We start from the raw sequence: 17,540 nt of genomic DNA, 5'->3' as shown, positions 1-17,540 counted from the left end.
TCTTCTGGCTTTAGTTAGTTTGTTACCTGTAACTCACTGATGTTTTCAAAATAAGCACACACTAAGACTGTTTTGTTAGCAAGGGGCAAATACACATAAATCAGAAGTGATATTGATATTTTTCCCTGGGAGAACAATAATTGAGACCAACTGGGACCAGAATCGTGGCGCAGAAATGGAGTGAGAGTTACACAACCTACAAGTACTAAACAAACAAAAACTATCCCATAGAAATTAAATGTTAATAAGTTCTTACCCCCAAAGTGCTTTTTACACCAGGATCTACCCTTAACCCGTAATTTGATCAATATTTTACAAATAGCAGCAGGCACTCGAGCCACTGCGTGTGCACACTCGTGCAGAGACAAGGGAGCTCCGGTGTGTCTGCTGCATCTCAGGAATTTGGGACAATCTCTAGGATGAAATCATCAAGGGAATAAAAAGATACTAATGTTATTAGACAGTGTAAAATGGATCTGTTCGACAAAGCCTGGAGCTTAATAAAAGTCTTTGTTTAAATGTAACTAAATTGTATCAACAGGCAGGCAATATTACAGTCCACTCTTAATAAAACTAACAAGCAGATCGAATGACCAGAAACTAAAATAGCACCGGGAGGCAGAGTCATAAAACATGTATGATGAAAAGAGGAGCCCAGCATCAATGGCAAAAGGCAGTTCTGAAGAGCCTAGCTAAATTGTCAGCTAGAGGATTTATGTCCCCGAAACCATGGTTGCCAACATCGCGTTGTATGCTTTGTTCCTACAAGTACAGATGATGTTCTTCTCTTAAATGCATCAAGTTCTAACAGCAATATAAACACAGGGAGGGAAAACCAAAGAGAAGGCGTGCTTTTCTTCATGAACCAGAAGTATCTTATAAGAGTTAGCAACGGTAACCATTAAAGGCCATCCTACCTGTGTTTTTTGATGCCATTGGAGAGAGCATCTCCACCACCACAGTCTTTTCCTTCTGACATTCTGTGTTTTCTGCTGCTCAGGGGCTCTCCTTCCTCTTCCAAGGAGCACGCCGTTATGGCTTCCAGTCGACTCAGGGACCGCTCGGACTCGGACTCTGTGGCAGAGCAGGTTCATAGTCAGTGAATTGAACTTGGGTGCGAGGCTGCAGTAACAATGGATATCTCCCCTAACGCATTAGGCTTTGAAACTTAAGTAGCCTACTTTGTCCTTTAACAATCCATCCGTTAACCACCTCCTCAGGGATTTCTGAGAACCTGCACCCAATAAGGCTGAAGTGGGTTTATGAAACAGGTATAGGCTTATATAAACTTACGGTTAAACAGATTTTACACATTACAAGAGATTTCCAGAGATTACCCAATTCTTTCAGAAATCATACTCAGTAGTTCCCCCCCAAATTTCTATTTTTACATTCCCTCTCAAAGCATCTTAAGCATAACTTACCAACAAAGCATACATTTTAAAATTCACGTATAAGAAAAAAGCTATAGTGGCTGTACTTGTGGGAAGTTTAAATTACAGCTGATACTGTAGACACAAAAGCAAAGGTAATTTTAAAATCCTTCAAAAAATACTTCTTCTACTATGACATTATTTAAATCCTCAAGAGCTAAAGCTCAAAGTGTCCATATAAAATCCAATTATCAGGCAGGCATTTTTAGGCTAGAAATACCATGTTCCTAATTGGCTATGTATTCCGGGTAGAGCCATCTGCCTGTTTGGGAATACTAAGACAACTTATTTTTATACAACACATTATATTTTCCAGGCATGATCCCATTTGTCATCTCCTTTTCACACTTCCAGGGTGCCTTGGTGACAGCAAGGCAGGACTATCGCTTAACCAGTGTGCTGGTGGTCTCATGGTTTGGGAGTCAGATGAACCAGAATTTGAACCCAGGTCTTCTGACTCATTTAATGCTCTATAGATTTCAGCTCAATACAGCAACCTCCCCAAAACTCTACATTGTACCTACTATATTTCTATTAAAATATAACTCAAGGGAACTTCTGACTCCCCTGCTTAAGCAGAGGACCATACATACTCAACTGTCCTCAGCTCTAGGCAAGCACTCTTACACACATTCAAGCAAACTTCCTTAAAAGAATTTACTGGCCATCTGCTTATATTACTGCTAACCTATTCAGTAAATCAAATTTGTTAGTGCTTTCTTTTCCCTCCGCAGCATTCTGTAACTCAGCCAACATTAAGGAACCTTATTTTTATCACATCAGGCTAATTACAGATCTCCCTTGACTTACAATGGGGTTATATCCCAATTAACTCATCATCAGTTTAAAATATTAAGCCACAAATGCATTTAATACACCCAACCTACCCAACATCTCAGCTTAGCCTAGCCTACTTAAATGTGCTCACTTACATTAGCCGACAACTGGGCAAAATCACCTGACACAAAGCCTATTTTATAATAAAGTGTTGAAAATCTCATGTAATTTACTGAATGCTGTACTGAAAAACAAAATGGTTGTCTGGGTAAAGAATGCTTGCCAGCCTATAAGTTGTTTACCCTCGTGACTACGTGGCTCTCATACTGCCCTGGCCTAGCACTCGTTCTGGAAAAGATCCAAATTCAAAGTTGGACGTATGGTTTTTAACTGAATTTGTATCGCTGTCACATCACCATAAAGTCAGAAGGAAAATCATAACATGAATCACTGCAAGGAAGGGAACACCACAGTAACAACTGTTGGACAAATACAATTGCAGGTTGGACAACACATCTTGAGCTCTGAACTCTGGACCCTCTGAATGGTGTTTAGTTACTTGGAGAAAGTCTTTCAATGCTGGTGAAGTTATTTTTATTTTCTGTAAATATAATTTTACTGGAATTTCCAAAAATATATCTTTGTTCAGTCCTATACCTTATAACCAAAGAAACATATTTTAATGATAAATTTAAAAAGACTTATTTTTCATTGTCAGTTTTAGCAGGCAGTCAATATCTTTTATTGAAAAAAATTAAAGACGACCTGAATAGCCAATAACAAAGAACAGCTGCCCATTAGATGAAATTAGTTGTTAAAATCGCATTTATAAAAACAACTTAGTATAACAAAAAAATGCTTTTAACAAAATGCTAAGACAAAAATAATCAGGATACCATTTTGCAACTCTAAAATATAGAGCAAAAAAAAAATAACTTGACTCTTTTTTAAAGAAAGACCAGGCTGGTTCAGAAGTACATACAGACGAGAGCAATAAAATCACAAAAGTCTGTCTCGGGCACACTGAAGTAAGGGGATTGGTCAATTTTCTGGGCTACAAAGATGGGTATGTGGGAGAGGTGGTGCCTCAGGAAAATCTTCACAGAAAGAAGCCGGTGCTCAGGTGGAGGGAAGAGCGTCGTTCAGTGGAAGCCGCCTGAGCAAATCCTGTATCAAAGATGACAACTGGTCTGGAGCTGCAGGTGGATTTTTCACACCTACATTTTCAAATTTGTTTCATATGAAAAAAATTAAGAATTTGCAGAGTCAAACAAAACACTTTTGTCTGTATTGGTTAGTATTATTTAAGACGCATGAGGACTTTATAATTCAGATGTCATGAAAACCAAAAAGCATTGGAGCAAACAACTTCAGGCATTTACTAAATGGCACTAAGCACAGGACCTGTTTGCTATTCAACAGCTACCAATCAGAAGACCTGTGTTCACCTACAAAGGAAATTAACAAAAAGCAGGTATTTTGTAAACACCAAACAAGAGATACAGCAGTTAAGAGCTTCTATGAAGCAAAGAGACTTTTTCCAAAACAAGACTTGAACTTAGGGAACGTAAGCTCAAGACCTACCTACCACCTTCACCCACACTACTGCCCGCCAAGCTCACCCCCAGAGATACACCGTCAGATGGCGGTACAGACTTGGGTCCTCCGTGGCTGGTGGTACAACCTGACTCCCTCTCTGCCCTCTCCTAGCCAGCCTGTCTTCCACTCTTTATCCCAGTTGTTCTACCTCTCCCCTCCCCCAATCATTCCTCCCAACCACCTTCCCTCTCTACTACAAACAGGCTATCCCCGCCCTTTCCCTGGAGGGCCCTACCAAAGGTCACCAATTACCTGCATACTGCAAAGTCCAATGGTCATTTTGCAATTCTTAAAGAATTATTGACTCATCCACAGTATCTGACACTGCTTCATTCATTCCTCCCCTCCCCTTACCAAGTGCAGGCACTGAGAGTAGAACAGTAAGATCTGGTCCCTGCCCAGGGTCTAGCAGAGGTGGACTATTTTGTGAACACCTGAATGCAGTGCATTTTTCTAGGTACAATAACAGAAGTTTGAATGGGGACAGTAGGCCACAAAGAGGGATCAGCAGTTTTACAGAGCAAAGGACAAGGTGTCTAGAAAGGACTGTGACTGATGATTAAGCCATTAGGCGACAAAATAAGAGTGGGTGTGGGTAGAGAGTGACAACAGAGGACTTGTTCCAAGCAAACAACAGCAGGACCCAATACAGACAGGAATGAGGTCCTTGGGAAGATGGGAGCAGAAGACACAACAGGGGAGTGGTAGTAGGAGTGACTGCATGGAAATGAATCTGTGAATCGCTTGTGAAGCTGACTATCTAAGATAAATAAAAAGCAAGGCAGGCAGTGGGACGACGAGAATAATAAATGAAAGCAAGGAAGGAGGTAGCACCCCAATGCATGCCAGGAGGTTCTGTATCCGTGCTACGTGTCAATCACAGACTTGCCTCAGCATTCCAACTTCACAGGTAGAGCAGGAAACATGATCAACATGATTTATGGTGCTCTTGAGATAAAAACTAAGCAGCTGCTTAACAACAAAAGCTCATTACTTCTAATACTATCAACAGAGAGATGTCTAATATTTACAGTGTGACAAAGTTTGGATTTACTTTAACGGCAAAAGGATGTCATTCTTAATAGGCTCTGCTTTCACAGCATTAGTCACACTAACCTGTCTTCAGGAGAGCATCACAGCATAAGGAGACCCATAGTTCTAGATATATTTACATTCAAACATGTTTAGCTAAATACCGAAAATGTCACAGCCACTGTGGAGGTTTATTGAGCAAGGTAAAGCCTGCCCATAGAAGTAATCTTCAAATCTCCTTGTACTAATATATCAGGAAGGGATCTAAGCACATCTGAGATCTTAAATCTCAATCTTAAAACTTCAGGTTTTTCAGTGTTGCCCAGACATATAAATGCCAAATAAACCAAACCTATCTATCATCCAGTGTTAATGGGCAATATAGTCGTGTCTTGGTGGATAGCGTAACAGACTTGGAGGGAGTGCTTGATGCCTGCACTGTGGTGCTTACAGGGCTCTCTTAAAATAGCGTAAGGCCACGATACTTGCACTTTAAAGAGAAACAAGGCAGCCAACAGGGAGACCGTCTTCACTGTGTACGGAGCTGGGAGTTTCAGTTTCAGTCTGGGATGATGAGAGAACTCTGGAGATGGGGGGTGGTCACGGTGGCACAACAATGTGAATGTACTCAATGCCACTGAACTGAAACATGGCAAGTTTGATGTTATGTATACACTGCCACAATGAAAACAAAAATGAAACAAAACCCAAACAAATAAACACACAAAAACCTGTCAAGCCACAGATCTAGCCTGCCAGATGCACGAACTCTATTCTGGTCCTGTTATCTCTCACCTCAATGCCACTGAAAAACAAAACCGCACAAAAGCAAGACAGGTTGATTTTCCTGCAGATGTATTTCCAAAGGCAGCAAACGAGTATGTACCTGAGAGATACACATAGAGCGATTTCAGGCAGAGCCAGCCCTTCACCATTCTATTTCCCAAGGCATTTTCCCTTACAACCATATGTGCTTCTGTAATAAGTAAAGCCGCCCCAAATTTTCAGGTTACTTCAGCACCCTCTGAGAAACCAGGTAAGAGAATTTATGCAATAGCCCTATGTTATTTACTGAACTTCTGATGGGCAACTAGGGAAACTGGTGCAGTGCCAAGCAATGATGAGAAAGGGAAAACCTCGTGTGGCCTTATTTGTGGCTCTTTGTTTACTCTCCACCTCACCATAAAAGGATGGTGGCTTAATTGATAATTGCATTTTATAGGAAAACTGACAGAATAATACTTTGAAGAACAAAGACTATATTTTAAAAGATAAATTCCTTAGCCTACAAGCAAGCATTTAAATAGAAACTCTGCCTGATTATTTTCTCAAGGAAAACAGCAATGTTAATAGAAGTCTCTTTTAATGTGGCAAATTTCCGAAGGCCTAGATCTTGAAAGTTCTGTCCGCATTAGGACTCAGAATTACTTTGAACACAATCGCCTTTCACTTTACAATCTCTTCTTTCGCATCCAAATAGTATGGAAACCAAGAGCTGTGATGGGGTTAACATGACTTTAAAACATTCCTCAGCACATGTTATACATTAAAATGCACAGATTTTTGTGTATCAATCATATCTCAATAAAGAAGTTTGGAAAAAAAAAAACTTCAGATTTAAGAGGATCATTAACTCTTTCTGAGTTCTTCCTACTACTAAAAGGCAGAGAGAAGAGGTCATGAAGTTTATAATGCAAACATGCCAACAATTCTTATGTTATCCTGATCAACTTTTTTTTTTTTTTTTTTGGTATGACCTTTGAAAACAAGCTTGAGAACAAACAGTACAAAGGACCAAGATGTGGAAGAACCGTGGATGAGGTCCAAATAACCTTTCCCCTGTTACTTAAGGTAACAGGAAATGGTCAGGAGATACACACATTCAATTTAATACTTTTATTGTTGGCTTCCCACATACTGGGAATATTCTAAAAATGTCCAAAGTAACCCAAAGTAACCCAAGCTTAAAATACTCATGCCAAATTTTAATTTTGCTTTAAGTTACAATCGTGTAAACTCAAAAATAACACGGTAAATATAAAGAACACAAAGAAAAGAAATAAAAACCAACCACATTTAAAATAAATTATAAACTGAAAGTCAGAATGGATCCAGAAAGGGCTGCCAAGAGGCTACTACAATAATTTACTAAGGAAGTGACATAAGCTTGAAACGGAACCTTGACAGCAAGCTTTAAGAGTGAGAGACATTCTAGACATATCATCCCTGAGAGATGTCCAAGGTCAAAATCAGGCAAATGCTATAGTGTTGCTTGTGACAGTTTCTTAAAAGTATGGGCTTGTCCCCAAGCAACTAAATCTACTCCTATTTTCCACAACTAGCAAAATCTGCACATGTAATTGAAGATGAAGAATTCCACAAACCACAGTGTGTAAACTACTGGGAATCTCATGTGTATGCACTCTGGATGATTAAATATAGAGCGTCCCAGTTTGTCCTGCAGACACCCTTAAAATTATTTTTGAGAAGGTCACATATGCTTTCACTCTACAAAGAAAATAATTCTAGAACTAGGTTCATTATAGAATGATCCATAGTTATAAAACAAAATATTTTCTTGTTACTTCAACTTAAGAAATCAATGTTTACCAAGTATCTACCACACACCATGTAAGGAGCTAGCTGATAAATTAGTGCAGGAAGATTAAGGAGGCAAGACTGGTTCCCTCCAAGTATTCAAAGTCCAATAAGTAAGACACATCAGTAAACATATGTTTATGCAGAGCATTTGTGGGAACAGTGGAAGAAGTCTCTTGTAAGGGAACCAGGGTATATTTCCAAGCAGAGATGACATCTGAGCTGCAATAATGAAGACCAGTTTAAGGCAGAAAAAGAGAGTAACAGGTACAAAGGGAATAACAAACAGCCCTCAAACCTGAAAGAACAAGTATGTGTCCAAGAATACTAAGTAGAGCCAGAGAGGAGGGTGGCCGGAGGGAAAAAAAGATGGGGTCATCAGAGCTGAAGCTTTAAAGTGAATCAGATCACAGAGGTCGGACTTAACCTGCAGTCATCAGCATGTTTTTCTAGGGAGTGATGAGATCAGTTTTAGACTTTACAGATAGCTCTGATCTATCAGTGTCCCCTGGCCATTCTAATAATTACCATGAACTTGGTAGCTTAAAACAACAAAAATTTAGTCCTTCATAATTCTGGAAACCAGAAATCCAAACTCACCTTCACTGGACCAAAGGCACAGTGTTGGCAGGACCACTGTCCTTCTGGGGGAAGTAGGGGGGAACACATTCCTTGTGTCATCCAGCTCTGGGGTCTGCGTGTACTCCTGCGCCTATGGCCACATCACTCTACGGGAGAAGTATCCTGCTGACATTTGGGTCCCACCCAGATAGATCATCTATTATCATCTCCTCATCTCAAAATCCTTAATCACACTGGCCAAAATCTTTTTCCAAAAAAAAGGGTTACAGGTTCTCAGGATTAGAAGGTGAACCTTTCCACGGGGGGGGGGAGGGGGGGGGCACTTTTTAGCTTCCCACACCTGACAACATGCCACCTGAGTGACAGCAGGTGGGGACAAAGGCTAGAAGCAGCCAAACCTGTTAGATGAGTACCATCCTGTTCTCTGGGGCCCAAGGGAGGGGGAGGTGAATGAACTAAGGCACTGTCAGGGAGGACTGGGGGAGGGGCAAGCCAAAGGGAAAAAGAGGACTTTCACATTTGTAGTTTTCACAGTGGGAAGATGATGATGCTGTTCACAAAGATGAGGAATGCAGAAGGGGGCAGAACAAGGTTCCAAAAGAGAAAATCCTAAATATATCCTTATTCTCTGCAACCAACTAGTCTTCAAGTGCAATCATTTTGGCTTTAAAAATATATCCCAAAATTTCATTAACTCAAATATTTGAACTCCTAATAGATGCCAGACTTGACGCTAGCTGCCAAGGATGCAGAGTTCCTCATGGAATGTACTATCTGGTGGATGGACAGAGTTGACAAAAACCAAATACTTCTACAGAATTTCAACTATGGGAAAATGGTGCAGGGAGCCTGCAAGTGGGGATGTGATCAAGTCAATAAAGTCTACCATGGAAGGTAGCCCCTGACCCCTGAGCAAAGGTCAGAAGGATATGTGTTCACTAAAGCAATAAAGGGAGAGAACTAAATCTTTCCATTCTCACTTAAATTGCTTGTATTAAAACTTGTCATCTCTCATCTAGGATACCAGAACCCTGAATCATCAGTCTTTACTCCTATAACACAAATACTCTACTAGAATGTGCACTTCTGAGTAGGGACCATGTCTTATTCTCTTGGACTTCCCAATTCTTAGTATAATGCAATCATAAGAATTCTACAATGTTCACTTAACAAAATATGAATCTTTCTAAGACGCTAATCCAATGACCCTTGAATAATTATGTCTATGGGCTTCCCACTATCTATATGCTAAAATTCAAATTCTTCAGCAAAAAATTATCATAAGACTCATTACCAGCTGGTCCTAAATTACCTTCTTGGCTTCATCTTGTCACTACTTCTCAGCACCCTAAATACTCACCCCTGCTTTGGCCACATCATCTCATGAGGTTTCTGAAAACTATTTATCTTTGCAAGTGTTGTCCTCTTACACAAAGAATATTCTACCCTGTCATATCTGTCTGGAGAACTCCTTACTGACTCTTCAAAAATACACTCAAATGTAATGCTTTGTCCAACTTTCTCAAGCAGTAGGCAGCCTCTCTGAATTTCTGTAACCCTCCTGACATACCATTTGGTAGTACTCATTAATTTGCTCAACAAATATTTATCGAGCACCCCTTTCTTTGGTTAGTGCTATCCTAGAGGCTGGGAATATATCAGTGAACAAAACAAAATCCCACTTTTACTGAGGAGCCTACATTCTAATTGTAGATCAAACAAATGAATATTATATGAAATGCGGGGTTTTTTTTTTGTTTTTTTTTTTAAGGGCAAAAGAGGGAAGGGGGTAAAAACTGATACACTGAAGGTCCTTCTGAGCAGAAGAATGAAGTGAGGAAACAAGTACTGTAAGTATCTGGGATAAGGAATCCAGGCAGAGGAAATAAAGAAAAGCAAAGGTCTAATCAGTACAAAAAGACTGATACCATACCATGCATATTTTCAGACCACAATGCTATGAAACTTGAAGACAATCATAAGAAAAAATTTGGAAAGCCTGCAAATACAGGGAGGTTAAAGAACATACCATTAAATAATGGACTGGATTAACCAGGAAATTAAGAGAGAAATTAAAAAAACACATGGAAGCAAATGGAAATGATAACATGACAGTCTAAAACCTTTGGGACACAGCAAAGGCAGTCACAGGAGGGAAGTACATAGCAATACAGGTCTTCCTCAAGAAGCAGGAAAATTCTCAAATATATAACCTAACCTTACACCTAAAGGAGCTGCAAAAAGAACAGAAAATAAAGCCTAAAAACCAGAAGAAGGGAAATAATTAAGATCAGAGCAGAAATAAGTAACATAGAAATTTAAAAAAAAAACAACAGTAGAACAGATCAATGAAACTAGGAGCTGGTTCTTTGAAATAATTAACAAAATTGGTAAATCCTAGCCAGACTTACCAAAAAGAAAAGAGAAAGGACCCAAATAAAATCACAAATTGAAAGGGGAGAGATCATAACCAACACTGCAGAAATACAAACAATTATGAGAGAATATTATGAACAACTACAGGCCAACAAACTGGGCAATCTGGAAGAAATGAATAAATTCCTAAAAACATATAAACTACCAAAACTGAAACAGGAAGAAATAGAAAATTGGACTGACCCAAAGCCAGCAAAGAAATTTTATCAAAAATTAACAAAAATCTCTCAAGAAGAGTCCAGGGCCTGATGGCTTCCCAGGGGAATTCTACTAAACATTTAAAGAAGAATTAATACCTATTCTTCTGAAACTGTTCAAAAAAAATTGAAATAGAAGGATAACTTCCAACCCACTCTATGAGGCCAGCATTACCTTGACTCCAAAACCAGACAAAGACCCCACTAAAAAGGAGAATTACAGACCAATATCCCCGATAAACATGGATGCAAAAATTCTCAACAAGATACTAATCAAATCCAACAGTACATTAAAAAGGATTATTCATTGGGACACCTGTGTGGCTCAATAGTTTAAGCTGCTAGCTTTGGCTCAGGTCATGACCCCAGGGTCCTGGGATCAAGTCCAGTATTGCTCAGCAGGGAGCCTGCTTCTCTCTCTGCCTCTGCCTGCCACTCTGCTTATGCTCTCTCTCTCACTCTCTGACAAAGAAATAAATAAAATAAAAATCTTAAAAAAAAAAAAAAAAGAAAGAAAGAAAAAAGGATGACTATTCACCATGATCAAGTGGGATTTGTTCCTGGGCTTCCGAGTGGTTCCATATCCACAAAACAACTGGTATGATACACCAAATTAATAAAAGAAAGGCTAAGAACCATGTGAGAGGATCCTCCCAATAGATGAGGAAAAAGCATGTGACAAAATACAGCATAAAATGCAGCATCCTTTCTTGATAAAAACCCTCAAGAAAGTAGGGATAGAAGGAGCATACCTCAACATCATAGAGGCCATAATCAAAAGACCTACAGCTAATATCATCCTCAATGGGGGAAAAATTGACAGCTTTTTCCCCTATGGTCAGGAACACGAAACAGGTGTCCACTCTCACCACTGCTGTTCAACATAGCACTGAAAGTCCTAGCCACAGCAATCAGACAACACAAAGACATAAAAGGCATCTAAACTGGCAACGAAGAAGTCAAACTTTCACTATTCGTAGAAGACATGATGCTCTGTGTAGAAAACCCAAAAGACCACCAAAAAATTGGTAGAACTGATTCATGAATACAGCAAAGTCGCAGGATATAAAATCAATGTACAGAAATCTGTTGCATTTCTATATACCAGTTATGAAGCAGCAGAAAGAGAAATCAAGGAATCAATCCCATTTACAACTGCACCTAAAACAGTAAGACACCTAGGAATAAAGCTAACCAAGAAGGTAAAAGATCTGAATGCTGAAAACTATAGAGCACTTATGAAAGAAACTGAAGAAGACACAAAGAAATGGAAAAATATTCCATGCCCGTGGACTGGAAAAACAAATATTGTTAAAATGTCTATGCTACCCAAAGCAGTCTACATACTCATTGCAATCCCGATCAAAATACCATCAGCATTTTTCACAGAGCAGAAACAAACCTAAAATTTGTATGGAACCAGAAAATCCCTGAATAGTCAAACTTATGTTGAAAAAGAAAACTAAAGCTGAAGGAATCACTATTTTGGACTTCAAGCTCTATTACAAAGCCGTAATCATCCAGACAGTATGGTACCGGCACAAGAACAGACAATAGATCAATGGAACAGAACAGAGACCCCAGAAATGCAAACTATGTGGTCAACTCCTCTTCAACAAAGCAGGGAAGAATACTCAATGGAAAAAAGATGGTCTCTTCAACAAACATTAGGAAAACTGGACAGCCATATGCAAAAAAATGAAACTGGACCATTTTCTTACACCATACAAAAAATAAATTTGAAATGGATGAAAGACCTAAATGTGAGACAGCAAGCTAACAAAATCCTAGAAGAGAAAACAGGCAGCAACCTCTCTGACCTAGGCCACAGCAACTTCTTACAAGCCATGTCTCTGGAGGCAAGGGAAACAAAAGCAAAAATGAACTATTGGGACCTCATCAAAATAAAAAGCTTCTGCACAGTGAAGGAAACAACAAAACTAAAAGGCAACCAACAGAATGGGAGAAAATATTTGCAAATGACATATCAGATAAAGAGCTAGTATCCAGAATCTATAAAGAACTTACCATACTCAACACCCCAAAAATAAATAATCCAGTTAAGAAATGGGAAAACATGAATAGACACTTTTCATGAATTTGAGAAATCCATTGAGAGATCTGGTAGGAGACACTTTTCCAAAGACATACAAATGGCTAACAGACACATGAAAAAATGTTCAACATAACTCAGCTTCAGGGAAATACAAATCGAAACCACAATAAGGTATCACCTCACACTGGTCAGAATGGCTAAAATTAACAAGTCGGGAAATGACAGATGTTGGCAAGGATGTGGAGAAAAGGAAGCTCTTACACGGTTGGTGGGAATGCAAACTGGTTCAGCCACTCTGGAAAACTGTATGGAGGCTCCTCAAAAAGCTAAAAGTGGAGCTACCCTACGACCCAGTGACTGTACTACTAGATATTTACCCAAAGGATATAAAGAGTGATTCGAAGGGGCACATGCAACCCAATGTTTATAGTAGCAATGCCCACAATAGCCAACTATGGAAGAGCCTGGATGTCCACTGACAGATGAATAGAAAAAGATGTGATATATACACACACACATATATACATACATATACACACAATGGAAAATTACTCAGCCATAAGAAGAATGAAATCTTGCCATATGCAATAATGTAGATGGAACTAGAAAGTATTACGCTAAGCGAAATAAGTCAGTTGGGGAAAGACAAATACTGTATGATTTCACTCATGTGGAAATCTGAGAAACAAAACAGATGAACACAGGGGTAAGGGAAGGAAAAATAAAATAAGATAAAAGCAGAGAGCGAGGCAAACCATAAAAGACTCTTAAAAGATAGAGAACAAAATGAGGGTTGCTGGAGGGGAGTAGGGGATGGGTTAGATGGGCGATGGGCATTAAGAAAGGCACTTGTTGTGATGAGTCCCGGGTGTTGTATATAATTGAAAATCACTAAATTCTACTCCTGAAACCAATACTACACTATATGTTAACTAACTTGAATCTAAGAAAAAAGATGCCTAAGGGAGAGCATGCTTGGCAAGCTGTAGAACTAGAACTGAGGTCAGAGGGACAGAAGTGAGGAATACAAAGGCAGACTTCGGAATGGTGGCAGAGGACGAGATCATGTTGGGCTTTGGCTTTTATTCCAGCCAAGACTCAAAGCCATTGGAGGATTCAGTGCAGAAAACTGACATGAACGGATTCATGTTTCAGAATGATCGCTGTGAATGCTGGGTTAAGAACACTTCTGGAGATAAGGCTGCAGGCAGAGAGAGCAGTCAGAAAACCACTGTGACGACCCAGGCCAGAGATGGTGGGGGTACAGGTCTGGGTGATAAGATTCTCATATGGCTAGTGACCAGATTTCATTTCATTTCATTTCATTTTTAAGGGGAGAGCACAAGCTGGGAGGGGAGCAGTAAGGGCAGAAGGAGAGGGAGAGAGTGAATCACAAGCAGGTTCTACGCTCAGTGCAGAGCCTGATATAGACTCAATCCCACAGCCCTGAGCCAAAACCAAGATCATACCTGAGCCAAAACCAAGAGTCAGATGCTTAACCGACTAAGCCACCCAGGTGCCCCTGATGTATTTTGAAGGTCCACCTAATAGAATTCATTGATTGACTGAAGGTGGATGTGATGCACAAAAATAAAACTGTCTATGATGGAGAAGTCAAAGGTTGCCAGAGTCAAAGGTCAAAAGTCAAAGGTTGGCCAAAGCACCTGGAAAGACAGATCTTCCATCTACCAAAATGCAGTAGACTGCAAAAGGGGCAGGTTTGAGTAGAAAGCAAGAGTTCTCTGCAGGATACTTTAAGACATGTTGGAGCTCTTAGACATTAAAGTGAATATGCCAGGTAGATAGATAGACATGAGTCTGAAATTCAGGGGGAAGACAAAGGCTGGAAATACAAACTTACGGATTTATCAGAATACAGACAATATTTAAAGGCACAGGACTACCATGAGGCCACTTAAGGCTATGTTGCTCAAGCTTTAATGTCCATATGAATCACCTACAGATTTGGGAAAAAATGCATTGTTTTTATTCACTAGGTCTGAACTGAGGCCTTAGGTTCTACATTTCCAACAAGCTCCCAGGTGATGCTGATGCCTACCCTCAGACCACACCTTGGAGTATAAAGGACCTAGAGGTAAGTGTGGACAGAAAAAAGGTTACCTGCCTGCCCCTGCGACACTCTAATATCAGAAGTTGGAAGGATGCAAAACGACTGGCAAAGGAAACTGAGAAAGAAAATGAAGTGTGCTATTTTGGAAGATAAGGAAAGAAAATGTTCTAAGAAGGAGGGTGTAACCAACAACTCTAAGTGCTGGTGAGAGGTCAAGAAAGAACCGCACAGTTAGCTGAGTACAGTGCAGTGGTGACCTGTTCCAGAGCACTATGGGCAAACAGGGTGTTCAAGACAGATGGTCAGAATGGAAAGCAATGTGGGATCAAAGGTGTTTTTTTTAAATTTCACTTATTTGAGAGAGGTAGAGATAGTGAAAGAGATAGAGAGAGCAGGAGAGGGAGAAGCCAACTCCCCGCTGAGCAGAGAGCCCAACATGGGGCTCAATCCCAGAACTCTGGAATCATGACCTGAGCTGAAGGCAGATGCTTCACCAACTGACCCACCCAGGAGCCCCAAAGGTATTTTTATACGATTTAGCACTGTAAGGATAAGACAGCTGATGGGAACAAGAATTACCTGGGAAAGAGGAGGAGATGCACAGATGTCCTTCTGTAGGTCCAGTGAGGAATGGAGGGGATCCCAGGCACAAATTGAGGGGGTGGTTTCAGTTAGGGACACAACACTCATCAATGCAAAGCAGAGAAGGCAGAACACACACACGTATGGACACAGCCAGGTGTGTGACGGCTTCGACAGTGGAATCATGAGTCTCTTGGTGACATAAACAATGGCTTCAAATGGCACAGGATGGAGAAAAAGGCATGAGAAGTTGTAGCTGACATAAGCATGAAAGCAGAATGTGAAAGCAATGGACTACAGACAAGAAGTAGGATTGCTGGGCTGCCAAAGGGCACAACATGGACTTTAGCGGCCAACGAGACCCACTGGTGTGGCCCTAGATATGTCTCCAGCCTCACCTAGTCCCTTGAGGACTGGGGCTGGAAGGGGGAAGAGGGATGGTGCAGCATTCTGCCAGCTGAGTACAATGCAAAGAGAGAAAGGCAGGCAACTGATCCCGTGTTGCCCCAAGCAAGCTAGGCCTCAAAGGAGGGACAGGGGGGCACACGTGGAGTGAGGGGTGGTGTAAAGATGGGAGATGATGTGGGGCACCTGGGTGGCTCAGTTGATGAAGCATCTGCCTTCGGCTCAGGTCATGATCCCCGGGTCCTAAGATCCAGCTTCACATCAGGCTCCCTGCTCAGCAGGAGAGTCTGCTTCTCCCTCTCCTTCCCTCTCCACTCATGAGCTCTCTCGCTCTCACTCTCTCTCACATAAGTAAAAAAATAAGACCTGTTTTAAAAAATGGAGGTGATGTGGTGCAGTCAAAACAATGTTGGGATCAAGGTTTCTGAAAGAGTGGGTCCAAAACAGGAGACAAGTGTCAAACCGTGGCCCATACCAAACAGAGAGGATGGTATTGACATAGTTCCTGAGAAAGGCAAACTCGAAGGTCCAGTGTCAGAGCGAGCAGCTAGGGTGGGCTGGAAGGCCGGATCCCTTGTACACTGCACTGACGCTGGCTCTCCATGCATTCATCTATCGTCTTGGACCGACTGCGAGCCCCCCAGATTGAGGGACCGGGTCTTAGCTATCTTGGTATAGCTGTGCCTAACAAAGCACGTGGCACACAGTAGGCACTCAACAGTTGTGTCTGCTTAGTGAAATCCTCTCAGTGCTAAGGACAGTACAAAATGCATGCAGCTTACAGTAAATATTTAATGGAGACATCAATTTAGTCAATAACATTTCAGAAAACAAAGATGGACCCAGAAGGTCAAGGCAAATCCTAAAGGATAAATTACACTCAGCAAGTTTACTGACAACACAGAGAATATAAGTAAGCTGCTGGATAGTTGTTTAATATTACAAAACTAAAACTAGATGAAGAGCCCCTGCCACTCATCAGATTTTCTCCAGAATGTTTCTTCATGTTACAAATGGAAGGTGTTTAATGACAGCCATATTCTGTGGTACTCAATTTGCTGTCTATCACATCAATTATTAATAGGTTTTGTACTGGGCAGTAGAGAAAATACAAAAGTTAATACAACAAGGTCTCTACCCTTAAGGGAAATATAGTGATAAGGAATATCAGTGGTAAGGATATAGAGATAAGGAAGGAATGCACAGAAAGTCACAGAACCAGAAAAAGGGCAAGAATAAGGCAGTATGGCTAATTCTCAGAAAAAGGGGAGGAGGGAACAAGAGAGAAGAGAGTGCTAGGAATACAGAGGGGGGTGGTAACGCCAGGCACCAGGCAGGGGCAGACGACAGTAAAGACATACCAAATAGGGCCAGATAAGAAACAGACAGCTACTTCAAAAATAAACTGTAGAAGGAGACAACAGTGACCATGGTGATCAGATCCTGTGTCTTCTAGATAGAAGATGTCAGTGGGGATGGTATCATGTGTTCTCCACTAGGACCTGGAGTACTTACTGGATTAAACTCTGACATAGGTCATAACTGGTCCTGTGTTACTCTCCTCCAGAAGAAACCAAAATTGTTATATTACCACTTTCCATTTTGAAAGTTTGACTTAAAAAGACACGAGCACCACCCTTGGAACTGCTGAGAAATGCTAAAACTGGCTTCTATTTCATGACATAACCATCTATCGGTTTTGCCAGTCTACACTATTGGATTGTATGCATTATTCATGCACATTTCGACCAAAATAGCATTAAGAGGAAAAC

At 40.6% G+C, this 17,540-nt stretch overlaps 1 protein-coding gene across 6 annotated transcripts in view; it reads right to left on the bottom strand.

Moving 5' to 3' along the window:
- Positions 1 to 17,540, bottom strand: part of OSBPL1A (oxysterol binding protein like 1A) — a 226,835-nt gene that overhangs the window by 74,867 nt on the left and 134,428 nt on the right. For all 6 annotated transcript variants that reach the window (XM_080821884.1, XM_080821889.1, XM_080821885.1 and 3 more), the window contains one exon: positions 918 to 1,074. In XM_080821884.1, the coding sequence (XP_080678010.1) occupies positions 918 to 1,074 (157 nt within the window). The remainder of the gene's footprint in view (positions 1 to 917; positions 1,075 to 17,540) is intronic.

Source organism: Martes martes (assembly GCF_963455335.1).
Source record: "Martes martes genome assembly, chromosome: 13".
Lineage (NCBI taxonomy): Eukaryota > Metazoa > Chordata > Mammalia > Carnivora > Mustelidae > Martes > Martes martes.
The sequence above is the reverse complement of the archived record's forward strand: the minus strand, read 5'-3'. Positions and strand labels throughout refer to the sequence as shown.